This window comes from Dama dama, chromosome 11 (genome assembly GCF_033118175.1).
Source record: "Dama dama isolate Ldn47 chromosome 11, ASM3311817v1, whole genome shotgun sequence".
Classification (NCBI taxonomy): domain Eukaryota; kingdom Metazoa; phylum Chordata; class Mammalia; order Artiodactyla; family Cervidae; genus Dama; species Dama dama.
In genome coordinates, this window is record NC_083691.1 from 54,548,779 (window position 1) to 54,570,732 (window position 21,954).

General features: G+C 45.9%; 1 protein-coding gene across 1 annotated transcript; it reads right to left on the bottom strand.

The window, feature by feature from the left end:
* Window positions 1-475: 475 nt before the first annotated feature.
* Window positions 476-20,217, bottom strand: TRABD2A (TraB domain containing 2A). Its single transcript, XM_061155237.1, has 3 exons — window positions 20,138-20,217; window positions 787-1,284; window positions 476-526 (listed from the first exon to the last, which is right to left on the bottom strand). Exons 1-2 carry the CDS (start codon window positions 20,173-20,175, stop codon window positions 834-836), a joined length of 489 nt encoding a protein of 162 aa, XP_061011220.1. The 5' UTR covers window positions 20,176-20,217; the 3' UTR covers window positions 476-526; window positions 787-833.
* Between the last annotated feature and the right edge of the window lie 1,737 nt (window positions 20,218-21,954).

Genomic DNA, 21,954 nt, shown 5'->3' on the forward strand with positions numbered 1-21,954 from the left:
GTGGGACTGCAGCACTCATTGATAAAGAAAAAAAGTCTTTGGGCACAACAGGAGCAACTAGACACTCCGAGGCCCCCAGAGGCCTGCACGGCTTCTTTCCACCTCTCTCCTCCAAAGACAGGACTGGATTTCAGGATGTTAATAGGTTTCCTACATCTCGGCATTTTTACCCCAGCCACAAGAAAACCAAATGGTACAGATGCTAAGACTAGCACACTGATGACTCTCCCTCAGCTCTCTGCTTCTTGGTTCAAGGATTATGAAAACTAGGTTACTCAAACTTGCTAATCATCAGCATCTGGGCAATGTCAGGCAAGGACCCTGACCACACACACAGGCACCACCAAGCTAGTATGATTCCTCCCTGGCTCTCTGGCTCTCTCCCCTATCCCAGCTTGGGTCTGGTGTGAACACCATGCAGCCATCTCAGGTCAAGACAGTAGGAGCCAAGAGGCCCATGACCTCAGGCTCACCTGGTCCTTTCAGCTCAGCTCAGGTGTAATGTGCCCAACGCTTGCATGGCCACCTTGAAAGAAAAGACCCCAGACTGAGAATGTAATAAACAGGTCAGTGTATACCTCCATCAGTGAAGACTGGTTAAATTTAATCTGGGTTCCCCTCCATCAGAACGGACAGAAGACGCCCCCCCCCGCCCCACACCCAGGGCTGTGAGGAACAGGAAAGGCTGCTCCCTAACGGTGGGGACACTCACCCCAACCACAGCCTTGAACCTCTGCCTAAGCAAACAAGACCCACATTCCTGGACTGCTGCTCACCGGCACTTACCGAGTGAAGACCCATCAGGGGATGGGGTTCTGGCCGGCCCAGTTGCCTCACTTCTCTTCCAGTCGCACCCACTGGTCGCTAAACTGCCCGAGGCCCTGCGTTTGCTGCGGCCGCCTCCACTTCTTCTGGAACTTTCCTGGTGCTATCCCTGGCAGGTGGGCACTTCTGGACAGAGACAAGTGCGGCAGCGACAGTGAGCGCCCCATAGATCCAGCTTCCGGTACTAGCGCTTCAGGGGCGGGCACTTCCGTAGCCAAGATGGCAGAAGAGGCAATGGGTTTCTGGAGAGGAAGGGCGAGGGATCGAAGGAAGGTCCCACAGCATGATGCCCTCCCAGCACCTTTAAGGCTCAGCACCTCACAAAGGCAGATAATGTGAAAGTTTAAGAAGGCTGGGGAGGCCGTGGTCTGGAAGCCACCAGGAGAAAGAAGAGACCACTTTCGAAGCTTTGTTTTTCCTTCATGTGCCATCATTATATTCTCTCCAGATCGCCTAGCTCTGGGGAAGAAATGTAAGATTCCTTGTTAATTGCTTATAATTACTGCATTTGCCTAACAATGGATCACCACTGTCTAGAAAGTCACTGAAGATTACAGCATTTAAAGAGGGGTGGAAAATATTTAAATGCTATTTACTTAGAACAACTGAAGTGGCCCTTAACCCTGTTAATCCCTCCCGTATCCCTGTAAGGGCCCTGTTCATAAAAAGGCTCTTTAACACCCACAGAGCCCTGCCCAGATTCAAGTGTCATATGCTCAGAATCATCCTTAAGGATTATCACATGGCTGCCAAGAAGGGGAGGAAGGAAGGCAGTCTCTCCACAGCCACCGCCCTAGGCCCCCTCACCCACCCCTTAACTGTGGGTGTCTCCCTGGCTCTGGGTTGTTAGTCCCTCATCTCTTCTTCTCCCTGAAGAGGAGCATCTTTGGAGACCTCATGCTCCCTTGTGGCCTCACCTAAGAGAACTCCAGACAAGATCACCACTGAAAACTCTTTGATGCAACCCTCACAGAGCAGAGTCAGGACAGCTGCTGCAGCCACATACACCAAACTCCCGAGGATCACATGAGAGGGGAACCCAGGTCTTTGCGCTGGTTCTCACAGACTCTGATAGAATTAGGGGTGGGGGCACTGAATGGATCTGTTGTAGGAAGGGGGACCACCTCTAGGGCCTGTAAGTGGTTGTCTAGTACCCAGAAATGAATTATCCCGAGGAGACCCATGAGCTGACAAAGCAAGAGATTTTATTGGAAAGGGTACCCTGGTGGAAAGCAGTAGGGTAAGGGAACCCAGGAGAACTGCTCAGTTCCTGGCTCGAAGTCTTGGGTTTTATGGTGATGGTATTAGCTTCCAGGTTGTCTTTGATCAATCATTCTGACTTAGAGTTCTTCTTGGTAGTGCATGCATTGCTCAGCTAAGGTGGATGACAGTGAGAGGGATTCTGGGAGGTGGTAGGACGTGTGATGTCTCCCTTTGACCTGTCCTGAACTCTTCTGGTTAGTGGTGGTTTATTAGTTCCACGTTCATTAACAGAACCTCCTGTCATAAAATAATTCACGCAACTGGTTACTATGGTGCCTGGCCAAGGTATTTCAGTCAGTGTGCTTCCCCTAACAGATCCCGGGCAGGGGAAACTGCATGAACAAAGAGGAGGGGCTGGAAAGCTAAAAGTAGGAGAAGAAAAGGCAGAAAGAAAAGGGCAGTACAAGCAAAGGTTCTGAACTATCTCCTGACTTTGATGAGCTGCATCACCTTCAGTTTTTTCATCAGTAAGAAGAAACCACCACCTCAGAGGTTAGTTTTGTTACAGAGTCCAAGCCTGCTCTGGTCCCCACGTGAAAGGCCAATAAATCTGAGACAAGGTGTTAAGACAAGGAAGGGACTTTATTCCAGAGCCAGCTGACCAAGAAGATGGTAGGTCAGAACCTCAAAATAACCATCTTGTCAGGGCCTGAATGCCAGATTCTTTTATGGATCAGAGATGGGGGGAGGTGAGGAAACAAAGTAAAAATACCGTTTAATTCCTGCAAATACCTCCTAGAATGGCAAGCCTCAGATATGGGGATGTGTTAGTTTCACTTCCTTACAGTCATTTCATGAGTGGTGTGAAATGGAATATCTCCTGCCATATCAACAAACAAAGATGTCATATCTATCTGTGATTCTGGCCTCCCGAAATGTGAGTTTCTGCGCCACTAAGTGGGCAGACAGAGGCACCGGGTGCTGCGCCATTTGCCACACAAAGAATTCAAGAATGTCACAGTCCTTCACAGGTGGATGGGATAAAGGTATCTCCCTGAGGCAGGTCATTAGGAATGCCTATAATAACAAAAGTGGCAAGGTAAGGGTTAAAGTCACAGAAGCAGATCCGATGTAAATTCAAAATTAACCCCTCCTGGTTACAGTTTTAAGGATTGACAGTCTGTGTGAACCAGTTAGCACCAATCTATCCATAAATATTCCTTCCACCCCAGGAAGTGTGAGCAGCCCAGTAAATGATAGGACTGGTTCTTAGCCCTCATTGTGTGTCAGAATCTCATGGACAGATTTTTAAAATATTGACTCCTGAGCTCTCTTCCCTCAGGGGCAGGTGTCAGGGTTAGAGGCAGATTTAAGGAGTCTGAGAGCAAGCAGCGATACACACACACACACACACACACACACATGCACACACACTCACTACCACACTCTGACAACCCAAAGAGAGAGTGACAAATCCCAGCCTTGCCAATCAGCCTGGGGTCAGAGGCTGAGAAATGATCAGAGGGTCCAGTCCACTCTGCTTTGCCCAAGCACTCAGTCCAGGGGGTGAGGAAATATCCACGGATTCTATTCAGTTCTGGCTCTCCCCGCAGAGCTGAAGGAGGATAGGAGAGAAAGATGGCTGGAGACCTGGGGCCGGATTTTCTCAGTGCGGAAAGGAGAGGAGAAGGCACTGCAGACAATGGAAAGGAAGAGCATTAACAAAGGTGGAGAGGCAACGGCAGGGACATAGGTTTCTGAGGCAGAATATCAGAGGCAGAACCTGGGAAAACATGGGGTCTTGGTGCCAAGATGTCAGCATGAAGAAACTAGACTTTCAAAGAGAACAGCAAGAAACCCAGAAGGATTCTGAGTAAGAGACACTTGCAAGATGAGTCCCACAGAAAGGTGGAGGAGTGACCAGAGGATGATGACCTTAGGAACAAAGGGGGCAAATCTGAGAGAGGTTTTACTAGAAGAAGCCAAAGGCCTGGTGAAGGTGGAAAATGAGAAGTCTTAGGTGAGGGCTTTTGTAAACTAGAAAGTACTGTGTGAGGAACCGTTTTTACTGATACATGGAATGCAGGATGCCGAGAGGGGTGGGGGTGAGACAAGCCCAGGATGTAGCCAAGCTTCCCGCTGAAGGAGACCCAGAGAATCCTGGCTCCTAAGATAGAAAGTGGATTCCCAAGGAGGAACTTCTGGAGTGAGGGGATAGCGGAAGACCTGGTCTGAGACAACATGAGGTGAAGATGGGTCTTCTGAAGAGAAAGAGAGCACCTGGAGAAGGGCAGGCATCAGGTAGACACCACAGCTGGATCCCCCTCTCCACCCGCCTCAGCCCAGCCAACGGCTGGCATTTTCTTCCTGAAGTCCTCTCACCACAGCTGAGGACTCTGCCAGGAGGGGGCGCTGGTGACCACCATCTGGAGGGAGTGAGCCAGGAACGGAAGGTGACCTACAGGCTAAACTGTGTTCCCTCAAAATTCACCTGCTGAAACCCTAACCCCTGAACCTCAAAATAGGACTGTATTCAGAGACAAGAATTTTAAAGAGGAGATTAAGTTAAAATGAGACCTTCAGAGTGGGTCCTAGGCCAATCTGACTGATATCCTTAGAAGAGGAAATGTGGACACAGGGAAACCAGACTATATTGAGGAAAAACCACATGGGGATAGTGAGAAGGTGGCCACCTGCAAGCCAAAGAGAGAGGCCTCAGGAGAAGCCAAACCTGCCGACACCCTGATCTTGGATTCTAGCCTCCAGAACCATGATAAAATCAATTTCCACTGCTGCAGTCACCCAGTCTGTGGTGTTTTGTATGGCAGCACACTCAGACCTAGAGAGGGGGATAGGAAGGGCCACCCGGTGCCCACAGGGACTGGACACGGGGCAGAGACTAGCAGGGTGGCCAGCATGGGGCGGCAGCATTGCTGAGATTGGGGGATCCTGGCCTCCTGAATTCTTTACAGAAGGTCCACAGGGCAGGAGGCTGACTCTGCATAAAAATGAGAAATAAACAGACCTGGAGGGAGGAAACAGCTCAGAGAAAGAGAAGGGGCTTTGCTGCTGTCTCAGAGATGGGTCTGCAGGCACTCCTGCATCTCTGCCCCACCACCCCACCATCACCCACCACCCCACCTCCACCTTACTTTATGACTGACTCCACCACATGCCTCCCTACAACTTCACAAATGTCCAGGTCAAAGACAGAGCATTGAGCTGAATCACCCGGCCTTCGACCCAGGACCAAAGAGCAGAATTCCCTTCACCTTCGTGTCTTCCCCAAGCTCTGCTGACAAAAGGCCACTGGAGCCTCTGCTGCCCAAAGTGCTCCGCTGGCCAACTTGTCTGACACAGTCCCAGCCACATGGGGGCACCAGCTGACCCAGGGACCAAGAGGTTGCTTAATGGCTGTTGCTGGGGCCCTTGAAACCCCTTGGACACCTCTTGCTCTGGTGCCCAGGCAGCCCCGTGGGGCAATTGGCTCCCCTAACTGCTCCCCAACTGGGACTGAAGCACAGGAAGGTTATTTGTTGATGGGTCATCCAGCGGGGGAATGTTCTACTTCACAGCCTTCCTACCACAGAACATGGAAAACTGTGCTGTTGCCATGAAATGCCCTGTGGTGAGAAAAACGATCAGAAATGTGGCAGCTCTTGTGGCCCCTAAACACACCCCCCAAACACATGCCCAAGGACCAAGAAATAACCCTGCCAACCCCCTCCCTCTGTCCAACCCAGAAGTTCAGAGAGCTTCTGCAATGGGGCCACAGCGCACAATAAGCAATGTCTCAGAGATGAGGACTCAGGATCAGAGGTGGGCAGGGCGCTGCCCTGAACCAAACAGCTAAGGAGACACTGAATCCCAACCTTCCACCTCAGAGTCTGGTGTTGAAAGTCCTGACCATTCTGTGTAAACTGAGCATCTCTAAGATCCCAGCCCCTTTCTGCCCTAGGTATACTTATAAATGCATAATAAAATCCTCCATTTAGCAGAAGCCACCATAACTGGAAACCTCAACCTGGATTTCATATCGCTTTTTTCTTTTTCAATAAAAAGCCTCAAAGATCAACCAGACAAGCTTACAGTGGCATCTTAAAATAAGTATTTTCAAGGGGTAGATCCTGGGATTTGTCTTCTTCCATTTCAGTCTTTGATGCTCAGAACTGACATGATCTTCCGAGGTCATGATGTCCCCTTCTGTGACAGTTGGCACATTAATGTCCTAAATAGCTAATTACATTGCACCATACCATCCTCTGATCCAGGAAAAAAAAAAACTTAGATGGATTGTTATTATCTCCACTTGAAAATGGAAAACAGGTAAAGCAGGTTCAGGACTTCACACACAAAGCAGCAGCAAAGCAGAACCTAAATGCAGGCAGCTTGGCCCCAGAGTCTATGCAATTTTGACAACAGAATACTTAAGAGCCAGAGACCAGGAAAACAAATGAAGGTCCATCCATACTCTCCCTTGCTGACTCCACTGCGATAAAAAGCAGAGGAAACTTAGAACCTGGGGAGCCTGAGGGTGGTATTTAGAGGAGAAGGTACTGGGCTCTACTGCATTCTTGGGTCCAGCCATAGTCTAGGAACCCAAGATTGAAGAGGGGCAACTGACTCAGAGCTTCCCAGGTGGCTCAGTGGCAAAGAATCCGCCTGCCAATGCTGGAGACACAGGCTCAGTTCCTGGGTTGGGAAGATCCCTTGGAGGAGGAAATGGCAACCCACTCCAGTATTCTTGCCTGGGAAACCCCATGGAAAGAGGAGCCTGGATGGCTACAGCCCATGGAGTCACAAAGAGTCGGACATCACTGAGCGACTGAGCATGCAAACATGCAAAGGACTCTGAAGGAAAGAACATTGGCAAGGCCCAGTGTAGAAGTGAGCAAGCTCATGTACAGAGTATGCCTAGACTGGGGGAGGGGGTCTGAGCTTGCAGAGTGCTGCAGTGATGGCTTTCACCCCCTGCCTCCCTAGCCCTTACCCAGTCCATGTTAACAAGGAGAAACCACAATAATAAAAACAACTACCATTTCCTGAGCATTACAAAGTGTGTGGCACTGCTCTTGGAGCTTTACACAGCATTCTGACTCCCCCCCCCCCAAACCATCCTATAAGGCAGGTGTATTATTAACCCCATTATCCAGATGAGGAAGAGGCAGAGACAGATTAAGCAAACTGCAACTCAGACGCAGGTGGTCTGGCTCCAGCGTCCACACTCTCAACCAAATAGGAATGAAAACAGTAATTGTCCAGTGAATGAACAGTCCCTATCAGCAATTGTTATCATTATGGAACATACTTCAATTTCCTCCTACTCCAAAGAGAAGCGCCACATCTCATCTTTCACCTGCAGGTCCCCATGACAAAAGCTGCTGCTTCCTTTTAAACCTCTGAAACTGAGGTGGGCTTATCCTCACTTTACAATTAAAAGTGTGCTAACCACACAGGTTTTTCCATCTCACACTGCCAAGGCTAAGAGTTTGGGAGCAATTTCTGAATTTCTGTGGTTCCCTCTGATCAACTCAGCCTTCAGAAAGGCACCAGGAGAAATGGACACACGCAGGGGAGAAAGCAGCCCCGTGAAGACGGCTCAGCCCTGATGGCTTTCCAGGACACTCCCAATACCCGGAGCGCCCAGGGACTGTGAGGTCTCTATCCAGAGCTGCAGCTGTATGAAGTAGCACACCTGAGAATCAGGCAAGCCCAGGGGTCCCAGTGTCGCCTGTGCCATCCGTCCAGCACAGTCTCCATCTGGAGGGCCGGCCCTCCTCACATCGGCAGGCCAATGTCATCTCAAAGCCTCTCCTGGTCCCTGCCCGCAGCACCCCATCATCCCAGCACTGGACATCTGGGAAGCTCTTAAAACATCAGCCAAGTCAGCAGGAGTGGGAGGCAGAAACCCACACTAAGGAGGCGGGCAGCCTTGAGCACCCAGCTCTCTCTTGTTTCATCTCTCAGACCTAGCAAGGCTACTGGAACAAATTCACCAGCTCCGAATCCTAACAGACAGCCTCCACCACCCAACTAGGGGACAAGCCACAGACACCTTTAAGACCTGAGCCTTGTCAGGGTGCCTGCAGAGCAGTGGTTGACAGCTCATTGAGACAAGCTTGACGTGGGCAGTACAGCAGTCTGCCGTCCAACTGCAGCATACAGGACTCACGAGAAGGAGACTTGCTCCCAGACCCACCCAGGGCTACCAAGCCATTTGTTTCAAGTAGAACTTTTCAACAAACAAGATGAAGAAATCTGATTATTTTTCCTAAAACAGTTTCATTTGGACATTATATTCATGACATAAAATTCATTGATTCGGGGATTTGGGGAACATTCACAAAGTGTGTGCAACCCTTACCACTAATTTTAAAACATTTTCATCAGCTGAGATTGTGATAGGGCTTGCACTGAATGTGTAGCTCAATTTGGGGAATACTTCATCTTAACACTATTTATTATGTCTTCCAATCCACAAACATGAGATGTCTTTCTATTTATTTAGATCTTCTTTAATTCCTTCCAATGATGTTTTTAGTTTTTATTGTACATCTTGCTCATTACTAAATTGAGTCCTAAAGATTTTTTGTGCTGTTGCATCTGGAACTGGTTTCTTTTATTTTTAACCTTTTTTTTAAATTGAAGTATAGTTAATTTAGAATATTAATTCCAAGTGTACAGCAAAGTGATTCAGTTGTACATAGATGGGTTCTTTCTCTGATTCTTTACCATTATAGGTTATTTTAAGATATCGAATCTAGTGGAACTGGTTTCTTTATTTCCACATTATTCATTGCTAGTGTATAGAAACACAAATAATTTTTGTATTGATCTTATATCCTGAACTCAGTTAATAGTTTTAATAGATTTCTCTGTGTGTGTGTGTACTACTTAGGATTTTCTATACCTAAGATGATGTCTTCTGAAAACAAGGGATACTTCACTTCCTCCTTTCCAATGTGAATACCCTTTATTTCTTGTCCTTGTCTAATTTCCCTGAAGGCTACAACCTTCAGCACAAGGTCAAAGAGAAATGGTGAGAGCAGACATCTGTGTCTTGTTTTTAGAGGGATTCTGTCTTCTTCATTAAATATGATACCAACTATGGGTTTTTCATAGAAATTTTTTTAACAGGTTGATAAAGTCCCCTTCCATTCCTAGTCTGATGAGTGATTTTATCTGTAAGATTCCATTTTGTCAAATGCATTTTCTGCACCTGTTGAGATGATCTCGTCATTCTTGTCCTTTATTCCATCAGTATGAGCTACTACATTAATTGAGTTTCAGATGTTGTGATAAACTGATTATATAACCCCTAGAACCTGTGAATATCTTATTGTTGTTTTAATCACTAGGTCATGTCCGACTCTGCAACCCCATGGACTGTAACCCACCAGGCCCGTCTGTCCATGGGATTCTCCAGGCAAGAATACTGGAGTGGATAGTCATTCACTTCTCCAGGGGATCGTCCCAACCCAGGGATCAAACTGGGGTCTCCTGCCATTAGCAGGCAGATTCTTTACCACTGAGCCACCAGGGAGAAATCTTACATGGCAAAAAAAAAAAAAAAAAAAGGCAGGTAGGTAGTTTGCAGATATAATTAAGCTAAGAATTGTGAGACCCAGAGATGACACTAGATCACTCACTCTGCCGCTCCAGAAGTGCTTCTCTCCAGTCACTGCATCTGGTAAGAAAAAAACCGAGTGGGGTGACTAGTCCAATTTCAAGAAGCAAGTGGAAGAACTGAAAGAAGAAAGCAAATATTCCTTCTGCATATTACCCAGCCTCCGGCATTTCCATCCTTAATTCTGGAAGCTGCCAAAATACGTTAGAATCGCTCAAGAAATACAGGAATATATTTCAATATTCCACAAAAGGAAATAATTTTTCCAGTCTATTTCCATGTACACTACTAATAGTTAATAACAGCTGATGTACCTTAGGCTTGGGAGGCTCACGGTTAGGTAGCACAGAGAAGAAAAATTTTAGGGGAAGTTAAAACACAGAAAGGTGCCAGGAAAAAGTTGGGATTAAGTGCCAGGTAAATGCCTTTCCAGCCAGGGAGTGTATCAGCAAACCCTCGTGGAAAGAGAGCGAACATAACAGGCACCAGCACATCCAGCAAAGTTTCACACCATCAAAGGGACAGTTAGGGAGTTTGGGATGGACAAGTACACACTGCTATATTTAAAATAGATAATCAGCCAGGACATACTGTATGGCAAATGGAACTCTGCTGACTTAATGTTATGTGGTAGCCTGGATGGGAGGGGAGTTTGGAGAACAGATACATGTATATGTAGGGTTGGTGCTCCCCAGGTGGCGCTAGTAGTAAAGAATCTGCCTGCTAATGCAGGAGACACAAGTGATGAGGGTTTGATCCCTGTGTTGGGAAGATCCCCTGGAGTAGAAATTGGCAACTCACTCTAGTATTCTTGCCTGGAAAAATCCCATGGGCAGAAGAGCCTGGAGGGCTACAGTCCATGGAACTTCGAAGAGTTGGACATAACTGAGAACACAATATACATATGTATGGCTGAGTTCCTTTGCCGTCCACCTGAAACTATCACATTGTTAATCAGCTATACTCCAATAGAAAATAAAAAGTTTAATTTAAAAAAAGTCAAAGAAGGTGTCACTCCTCTCACACATACCAGGGCCCCCCTCAATATCCCCTCCTTGGCAGAAGCAGCAGAGTCCTGAGTCTGATCAGGGATAACCTGCAACGCACCGGCTCCAAAGGCAAAGAAAAAGCCTCTGTCAAGGGAACTCCTCCAAAAGGGCCTTCACCCGCTTCCCTTTCCTCTACTTTCTCTTGTAGATAACCTTCCCCAGAGGAAGTAGCTGTCAATCTCCTGAGCAGTGAAGCGAGCCTACAGTGGTAGTGTGGCGTTAAAATTGAAAACCTCCATCAATATAAAGAGAAATAAGGACAACAGAGTTATGAATGAAGTTGCTTAATTTTGAGCATCATATCACCCAGCCCAAAGAGTCCAGTTGCTGTCAAGAAAAACAAAAAGATTGACACACCATTCCGGGAGCCCCCTGCCTGCTGTTTTTCCAGACTGTGATATCATTCCCTGTGACCCAAGTGAAAAATATTAAATAAAGTGCCCTGAAAGAACTCTTAGGCTATTTCAAACAGTATTTGTTTTTCCACTTAAATGGTTCTGTTTGATGCCATGTGTTTCTGTAAGGAAACAATTTCTTCTTTTTTTTTTAACTTTAAACGTTTTATTTTGTACTGGAGTATAGCCGATTAACAATGTTGTGATAGTTTCAGGTAAAAAGCTGAAGGGACTGTATTTAAAATGGATAGCTAACAAAGACCTATTGTTAGCACATGGAACTCTGCTCAATGTTAAGCGCTAGCCTGGATGGGAGTGGGAGTTGGGAAAGAAAGGAAAACAATTTCTGTGCATAGCACATCCACAGTTGTTTGGTTTTTTATTTTTTTAATTGAAGTATAGCTGATTTACAACACTGTGTTAGTTTCAGGTATGTAACAAAATGATTAAGTTATACATATATTTTTTTCAATTCTTTTCCATTATAGGTTATTAGAAGACATTAATATAGTTTCTTGTGCTATATAGTGAATCCTTGTTGTTTCTCTATTTTATGTATAGTAGTTTGTATCTCGGAGAAGGCAATGGCACCCCACTCCAGTACTCTTGCCTGGAAAATCCCATGGATGGAGGAGCCTGGTAGGCTGCAGTCCATGGGGTTGCAGAGTCAGACACGACTGAGCCACTTCACTTTCACTTTTCATTTTCATGCATTGGAGAAGGAAATGGCAACCCACTCTAGTGTTCTTGCCTGGAGAATCCCAGGGACTGCGGAGCCTGGTGGGCTGCCGTCTATGGGGTCACACAGAGTCGGACACGACTGAAGTGACTTAGCAGCAGCAGCAGTTTGTATCTGTTAATCCCATGTGCCTAATTTATGCCTCTCTTCTTTCTTTCCCTTTTGGTAACCATAAGTTTGTTTTCCATGTCTGTGAATCTGTTTTGTAAATACATTCTTCTGTATTACTTTTTAGATTCCACATATAAGTGATATATAATATTTGTTCTCTGTATGGCTTACTTCATTCAGTATGATAATCTCTAGGTCCATCCTAGAGATTGCTGCATCCATTGCTGCACATGACATTACTTCATTCTTTTTATGAGAGCATAATAGTCCATTGTATTAAATGTACCATGTCTTCTTTATTCATTCACCAGTGAACACTTGGGTTGCTTCCAAGCACATAGATGGTTTTAGCTTGTTTTATTCACACACAATTTTTTTCATAAAAGTAACTACATATTTACATACTTTAGAATCAACTATTACAATTCAATTACCAAATACATGGAAATTCTATAGACATTCAGCTGATTTATAAATTCTATGCCTTTATATTTTCCTTATTTCTTTAATTCCTGTTTCTCCCTCATGCTTTCTCCAGTGTTCTTTACCCTACTGGTAAAATATTTCACCTGATTCTGCTGCACATGTTAACCAGTTTCAGTATTTTGGCTAACAACAGGGTGCTGTTACACCAAAACTGTGCCAACCAGGGGTGGTTTTTGCAACACAGTGGCTGTAGGTGAAGCTGACACACCACTTTCTCTCTCCAGCCCCAAACCTCAGCCTCCCCGCCCCGCCCTCCTCTCCTCCTCTTAACCATTTCCCGAGCCCAACACAGAAAAAGACATCTACCTTCCTCCTTCTCCAACTTCCAGAAACCTCCAAAAGACCTTTTGAAAATCCTCACTCTCTGCAAGTGGGTGTGCATGCTCAGTCATTTCAGTCGTGTCTCTCTCTTTGTGCCCCTAGGGACTGTAAACCACCAGGCTCCTCTGTCCATGGGATTCTCCTAGCAAGAATGCTGGAGTGAGTGCCATTTCCTAGCCCAAGGCATCTTCCCAACCTGTGGATCAAACCTGTGTCTCTTATGTCTCTTGCATTGGCAGGAGGGTTCTTTAGCACTAGTGCCACCTAGGAAGTCCTCACTCTCTGTAATGAGCCATCAGCTTCAGCTTTATGGATAACAGCTGTCCTGCTATTTCCTTGCAATGACATTCTTTCACTTTCAAGTCAAATACCTTCATCTTCCCCTTTGTCATCTTTTTTTTTTAAGTCATGTCATTTACATAAGATCCTCTTGTCTGTTTCCCAAAAATCTCTTCTCTTTCACACAGCACTCCCTCTGCCCCAGTATCCTCTCCACAGAAACAGCCCCGAATGTGCAAGGTGGTTGCCTCCTACCATCCTGCCCCACCTTCTAAATGCCAGACATGACCTAGGATCTACACCACTCAGACACCCGCCTGGCCCTCATTCCACAAGGGCAGGTACCTTCCACACCCCACATCACCCACAGGTTCTGGGAGCAGGACAGGCATTGAAGAGCCACAGGAGAGGAATACATGAGACATCTACCCACTAACGGCTCTGTCAGCCTTGCCATCTGCCCATTGTAACTTGCAAGCCTCACTCCCAGCCCATGTTAACTTCTATTTACAGCTTCAAATTATAATTTCCCAGTTGATCTTGACCCTTTGCCCCACTTCCCCCACCCCCACTCAGAGTACACCATAAACTCTGCTGTGCTTTCTTGAGTGTATTTCTTGTTTTCCCCTTCCTCTTGTTTTCTTTGCCTTGGTTTCACTTCCTCCCACTCTAGACTCCCTGGAAAGTTCATTTTCTCTTTTGACATTTTCAAGGCAAGTCCCTCTCCCTGGGACATTCCTTTTTCGCATCTTACACTCACTCAAGATGACAGGATTCCCAGATCTAACAGACCCACACAGCATCACTCACACCCACCAGCTCCCTCCTCTCTCTCCTTCTCTTCCTCCTGCAGGTGGGGGAGACAATACACTCCCCTATATCAGAAGCTCCGCTGGACTCACCACTTTCATTTGATCTTAGTAGAGGAGGGAAGGAAGCCAGGGTCTGTCTCAAGGGACACTTCTTGATCAAAGCATAACAAATATCCATCCACCTCCCTCCTGTAGCGAGGCCGCCATCCTCTGAGGCCTGGCCAACCCCTTTCTTCTCTAGATGGTCCCCAGGTAAGGCCTGTCCTGTGTCTACACTCATGGCACTAGCTCCACCACATTCACTGGAACACTGCAGGATGCAATCCATGTCTGGAAATGCTGGCAGCCTCCCCAGCTTCTTCTGTGTGCCCCCCGACCCCGTTGTAAGAATACCGTGAACACTTCCTGTTGTATTGTGCTCACATGTTTCTGAAAGCCACCAAAAACCGTAGCCAACACTCTGCTCCATCATTTCTCAAACGTTACCTAAATCAGCCAGGAAGCTTTCAGACTCAGACCCCTTCCCCTCTCTACAGGCTGGTTCATGATGCCTGCTGCCCAGTCCCATGAAGCTTTATCCTTTGACTTCATCTGGAATGAATTCTCATCAATGCCCCCACTGTTCCTCAGCTTCCTAAAGAATGTCTTTTTGACTGCAGCATCTCACTCAATACATACATCGGCACGGTTATTTTTAGAGCCCTTCATGACCTCCATCCTCTGTATACAGGATGTCCCAGTGTTGGCAGGTAACTTCCTTATTCTTGCACTTAAATGTGTGCTGAGCTGGGCGGGGGTCAAGGGCCCTCATCTGGGAGCTGTCATGGCTGAAGATGATGGAGCCGAGGTCCCCACAGTTAAGTGTTTGAGGAGGTCCTCTGTGTGTAGGGGACCTGAAGGCTGCCTGCTCATAGGCTCTCTTGCTGCAGGTGGGTCTGGTTCAAAGCAAAGATGATATGAGGGGAGAAAACACAGGTCTCTTTTAAGTCCACTGACGCAGCAAAAATAAGTTCTTCTGTCCATGGTTGGCAAATAGCCTCACCTGTGTTGGTTATGTAAGGACATGGACCCTGCTGCTGAAAAAAGGAACTCAAATCCCTGGATAGTGTCCAAAGAAAAAAAAGAGGACAGTCCTGCCCACATCAGCCCATCAGATGACACCTGGGAGACTGACAACCTGGAACTCTCTCATGACCAAGAGGCGAGGGACCCAAAGAGCTGGCTGTGAGGACCGGCTGAAGCTGGGGAAGTGAGGCAGGGAGGGACACACAGATACACATACCAACAGGTTCGAATTACATGAACAACCAGACAGGATTATACACAACGCACACAGGTCTTTCCCAACCATCAGGACAGCATTTGCAGGCTAATGAGTTTATTAGGTCCACGGGATGTTAATGAAAGCTATTATGGCTATCTGTGTGTGTGTGTGTGTGTGTGTGTGTGTGTGTGTGTGTGTGTACCATCGTGTCCGACTCTTTGTGACCCCATGGACTGTATCCCACCAGGTTCCTCTGTCCATGGGATTTTCCAGGCTAGAATACTGGAGTCAGTTGCATTTTCTACTCTAGAGGATCTTCCTGACCCAGGGATCAAACCCACATCTCTTGCAGCTCCTTACCACTAGCGCCAACTGGGATGCTTCTATTATGGCACAAGAAAGGAGAAATGAGGGCTACACAAAATCAAACAGGTTTTTATCTTTTTAAATTTTTTTTACTTGATATATAGTTTGTTTACAATGTTGTGTTAATTTCTGCTGCACAGCAAAGTGATTCGGTTATACATATATATAGATAGATAGTTAGATAGATAGATAGATTCTTTTTTAATATTCTTTTCCATAGTGGTTTATCACAAGATACTGAATACAGTTCCCTATGCTGTGTAGTAGGACTTCGTTTATCCATTCTATATATAGTAGCTAATATCCGCTAACCCCAACCTCCCACATCCTCCCACCCACTTGGAATCCACAAGTTGGTCTCTACATTCATGAGTCTGTTTCTGTTTCAAGGACAAGTGTACTTGTGTCATATTTTAGATCCCACATATAAATAATATCTTACGGTATTTGTCTTTCTCTTTCTGATTTATTTCACTTAGTATGATAATCTCTAGTTGCATCCATGTTGGTGCAAGTGGCATTGTTCTTTTTCATGGCTGAGTAATATTCCATTGTAGATGTGTACCACATCTTCCTTATCCATCCATTGGTCAATGGACATTTAGGTTGTTTCCATGTCTTGGCTATTGTGAATAGTGCTGCTATGAACATAGGGGTGCATGTATCTTTTCAACTGTAGTTTTGTCAGGAGTGGGATTGCTGGATTATATGATAATTCTATCTCTAGCTTTCTGAGGAACCTGCATGCTGTTTTCCATATTGGCTGTACCAACTTACATTCCCACCAACACTGTGGGAGACAAACAGGTTTTTATCCTTACAAAACTCCCCAGAGTCTTGACACACCAAAGTGTCCTGAGGGGGAGGGCACGCTGGGTTTCCCAAGCTAATTTCAGGTACACATCACAAGAGAAGGGTTGCCCAGAACATCTCTGGGGACAATACAGACTCAAGGAGTTTTACAAAGCTGTGACCTCTCTGTGGCACTGGAGAGCTAGGTCAGAGAAGGAAAGACAGAGAATATGGCACCAGGTGGGAACTGGGTCAGACACCCACCACAGGGCTTCCCTCGTGGCTCAGCCGTAAAGAATCTGCCTGCCAACGCAGGAGACACGGGTCCAATCCCTGGGTCAGGAAGACCCCCTGGAGGAGGGCATGGCAACCCACTCCAGTATTCTTACCTGGGAAATCCCATGGACAGAGGAGCCTGGCGTGCTACTCTTTGCAACCCCAGGGCTATTTTGCATCCATGGGGTCACAAAGAGTCAGACATGACTTGGCAACTAATACTACGACCACCCTCCACAAGACTTCTGACAGCACCAGAGATTCTGTGGCTTTTTCTTTCTCATTCACCCAAGTATGGATGCGGATATATCACCTTTGACAGATACCCCAGTAGGCAGTGTATAGGAAATTGCCTTTGCTGGAATGCCTGCCCCACCCGCTTGGCTCAAATGCAGGCGGGACTTGTCTGACCCTGAGGTCTTCAGCAGCAAGTTTTCAATTCTCTGGAGATAACCCATTGCAAGTCTCAAGCCATCAAATGACACTGTGCAGCCCCCATCCCCTTCCTTCTCCGTCCATGCTTTCTCCTCTTCATTCTGAGTGGCCAAGAGGCCAGGAGTCTTGTCACCTTGCTCCTCACAGGCCACTGTGCATGGGCCTGCCTACCGCATACCCTCCTTCATCATCCTTTCCTCCCTCAGTTACTCTGTCCCCATCGGGGCCTTAACCAAAGAGGGAGGGGGCAGGTCCTTCTTTATAAAATCCCCTCCTCTCCTCTCTTCTTTCCACATGCTCCCTCCATCAGGGACACCTCCTCCACCCGCTCTCAGAGGTCAGCTCCCCAGGGATCTACAGATCAGCCTCTTCTGTCTTGGGACAGGACCCTCTATGGGCCCTGGGGGTTCTCACCTATTCATGAGAAACTAACAAAGCCATACTAGGATGTTTGTCTTTGCTATAATTAAACTTTGAACAATCATGCATATCAAAACTATGCTCTGTTCCCACCCTTCCTACCCCTCTGCTGGTGACATGAGTTGACAGAGGCAGATACATCCATTCATGGACAGGTCTGCAAATTTTGGTTTAAGTGAGGAAACTCAAGATGAGCTTCTGGGTTCCAAAACCTTAAAATGAGGACCTATCCACACCACCGGGAACTGCTAAATGACTTACAGTCAGCTGGAGGAAGGAATCTTCAGAGGGAGTGCCAGGAGGCATTTTGAAGTACCTCTCAGGTATGCCACACCCCAGGCTAAGGTCTCACATGTTCCATCTCAGTATAACTCCTCCAGATCCCCAGGCTCAGCTCAAAAACACCTGCTGATGGCTTTGGATGTTCTAAAGACATTAAGGGACAAGCCCAAGTTACCTGTTGCTAGAGACCTTCCTCCAAGAGTTGCCACTGATTCTGAAATGCTTGGTATTTAAAGAAGACTGAGCCATTCATTCTAGTGGACACAGCTGTCTGCAAATTGGGGAACGCTGTATGGAACATGCATGCGTGTGTGTGTGCTAAGTCGCAGGGACATCATACATTAAATAGGAACTTTGTTTATTCAGGCCCCTCTCAACATATTCATGTGTCCACCTGTTCATGAGAAGTTTACAAAGACTTGCTGGGATGTTAGTCTTTGTTTTTGATGATTAAGCTTTAAAGAAGTTTGCATACCTACAAAGACTTGCTGGGATGTTAGTCTTTGTTTTTGATGATTAAGCTTTAAAGAAGTTTGCATACCAAAATGAAGCCAATAACATTAATGATTTTCCTCTAAAAAAACTTTTTATTTTTTATTTTGTATTGGAGTATAGCCAATTAGCAATGTTGTGATAGTTGCAGGCAGAGAGCAAAGGGACTCAGCCATACATATACATTTATCCATTCTCTCCCAAACTCCCCTCCCATCCAGGCTGCCACATAACATTGAGCAGAGTTTCATGTGCTATACAGTAGGACCTTGTTAATTATCCATTTTAAATATAGCAGTCCATACATGTCCATCCCAAACTCCCTAACTATGTTTTCTCTCTATCCTTCCCCCCAGCAACCATAAGTTCCATAGTAAAAGTGATTTTCTGAGTGCTAACTATAGACCCTGCTAAATAGTTCACTTCTGTGCTCATTTAATCCTCTCAACATCCTGAAGTAGTAACTATTTTTAAATCTATTTTTAAAAAGAAGAAAATGAGGGGAAAGGAAGTTAAATAACTTGCTTATGATCACAAAGCTTAGCAAACCAAAGTGTCCCCACAAAGTGTGTGAACGGAAACAGTTCAACACCAGAACTTGAGATCTTCACCACCATGCTATACACGAGGTATGCTGCATAACTGACTTCTGTCACATGGTCTAATTTAAATTATTAGGCTTACAGTAAAGACCTAAGCATCTGAAACTGGAAAGAAGAGAGGCAGGGTAGGAGGGAGGGAGAGAGAGAGAGACAAGAGGGAGAAAAGAAGGAAAGAGGAAGGCAGAAAACGAGACAGAAGGAAGGGCACACAAAAGCTTTTTCCATCCAGGTAAGTGCAGCAAGCACACTGTATCTAGAAAACAGAAGATGTTACACAGAAGAAATTTTGAACTGCCGATAATTTCAACACTTGGGTTATAATTGGTTTTAAAACCTGTGAGTATATTTTGAGTTTATTTCCTTTGAGTTTATTTATTTTATGCAATCGATTGTATTATATATAAAATTATTGCATGCTCAGTCACTCATGTCTGACTTTGCTACTCCATGGACTGTAGCCGGCCAGGCTCCTCTGTCCATGGAATTTTCCAGGCAAGAATACTGGAGTGGTTTCCCATTGCCTTCTCCAAGGGATCTTCCCACCCAGTCATCAAACCAACCTCTCTTGTCTTCCCTGCACTGGCAGGTGGATTCTTTAACACTGTGCCACCTGAGGATCCCGATATATAAAATTACTATATGTGTATGTATGTATATATATATGTATTATATATAAAATTTAGTATCCTACACTTTTTGTGTGACAGTGTAAGCATTTCGCCACAGTATGGAGTCCTTAGCATCACACTACATGCTATCATTCAATTAAACTATCATGAATAACACCATCAAGAGAATCCGAGAGCAGAAAGTTCTTTCTATTTTCTAATTATTTCTTTAGTATAGATTCCTAAGACCAGGCCTACTGAGTCAATGGGTATGAACCAGTCAAAAGATTGTTATTTCTCTTTTTCCTAAAAACTTCTTTTATCTTGTGCTTTTCTTTTTTAGTAAAAATTTAATTCTCCATTAAAACAAATTCAATAAACATTAAGTGGTAACACAAACAATCTCCCAAAGCCAATTTTATACAGAAGCTCCATCTCTAATACAATCTGTACCTCCGTACCGACTACCCCCAGTGGCGCACCCGTGCAAACACACTGCTGTGACCCTGCACACGCACTGTTCCCTCCGCCTAGGAGGTTCCTCCTACCCTCGTCCCTATGACAGATAACACTCTTGTCCTTTGGATATCGAAACGGGAACCTCCTCCTCAGGAAGCCACGGCCCTGAGGGCACTCCGGGGCACAGTGAGACCATCACCTCTTTGCCCAGAGCATCCTGTGACTATTCTATCACACCACTAATGGCATCGCCCTGTTTTGTCACCCCAGGTACAGCAATCATGCCCTACTCACCTCTCTATTCTTCCCATCTGGCACACAGGACCTGACATACTGTAAACATTCAATAAATTTTGGCTGAATGAATAAATCTAGAAATGACTCTGCCAAAAACTGAAGTCTCAGGTGGGCTAGAGACTCATAAAGGAAGCTCAGCAAAATTTTGCCAGCCAAGACAAACAGGAAGCATCTCCGGGAAACCCAGACCCACCAAACTTCTCAGAAAAGTAAATGGGGGTGAGGGCAAGGGAGGAATGCTGGGCTAATGGGGGAGGGGAGTGAGTCTTACCCCCTAGAGATTCACATTTTATTTGAGCTTATCTCTCAGCCAGCTTTGGGACATCTGCATTTGGGCTTATTCCTTACATGCTTGTTCTGACCAAGCCTGAATGCTCTTAAACTCCCATATTCTCCCTTGGTATAAGTCAAGATAGGGGCCTTCCAGGAGGTGCAGTGGTAGAGAATCCACTTGCCAATGCAGGAGACACAAGGGATGCAGGTTTGATCCCTGGATCAGGAAGATCCCCTGAAGTAGGGGATTCAGTATTCTTGCCTGGAAAATTGGGTAAGCTATGTCTCAGTAACAAATTAAACTTGAAATCTCAGTGGCTTAGCAGATATATTTAGCTTGCTCACACAATCTGAGTGAGTTAGTGGCTTTTTCATCCATCTAGTCCCTTGGGAATCCAGTTCTGTTTATCTTGTGACACTGCCCTCCCAATATATGGTTTCCATGGGGTGCCACGGAGTGGACACAGCAGGCGACCAATAGTTTGCCTGGAATTCCCACAACTCATTGGCTAGAAGCAGTCACATGGTCTTGCCTAATCCTTAAGGGCGCTAGGAAATTATTCTTTCCATTTGCTGAGGAAAGAGAATGTCCTTGAGACATTAAAACAGTTGATTGGGAGTTTAGTGCATTACAGAGATTCATGCTATCGGACGCATCCCTATTCAGAATTACACACAGTCCCTGGTGGAAAGACATCTGGACAGTAACCTGGCTCATGGTGCTCAGCATGAAGGTTCCCTGTCAGCCTGTAGTCCTCAAGCCACAGAAAGACTGGGGACTGCAGAGGCTGAGAATAGGGGTGGGGGAGCACAGGCTAGGGAGCAAAATGCCAATCATAATCCTGGGTTAGTGTAGAATTCTGGAAATTCAGTGGATGGTCAGCAAAGCATCATCAAGAACAAGAAAGTGTAACGGATCGTGAAAGGTGTCATGAGAAATGTCAATGACCATTCTTGTGTCAACTAATGAAGAACAGTATCACAGCAGCAAGTATATTGCTAAAAGTTCCTGAAGCTCATTCATTCCTCTTCCATTCATTAATTCAGCCAATAAATTGTTACTGATGCCTACTTGATCCGAGCACTGAAGATACAGTAATGAACAAGAAAGACAAGATCCTTGCCCTCCTGGGGTTTCATTTTACCTGGAAGTGGGGGAGGTGATGTCAAGAAGACAGGTAGGGGAGAGGGACCTGGGATATCACAGAAGGACATCTTCCTCCCAGAGGTAGCGACCCAAAATAAACTTTCAGTCGATGATGCCAGACTTGCTGGGACAATCCATTCACAGCAAGTCAAAACACTTCCCAAGTTAGCCCTTTGCTGCTTTTCCTTGGCAGGAAGGAGATCATTTTGTGTCACCCAGAAACTCTGAGGAGGCCATACTACAAATCAGTGTAACTTTAAGTAAGCGTGAACAAAGAACTGGACATGTGTCTGAGTTGGTGCTAAGTCCTTCTCTTGTTCCTAAAAAAATACACAAATGCCTTTTTGAATCTCTAATACAATTTCCTATAGTCACCGAGTCTTTCCTTTTAGAG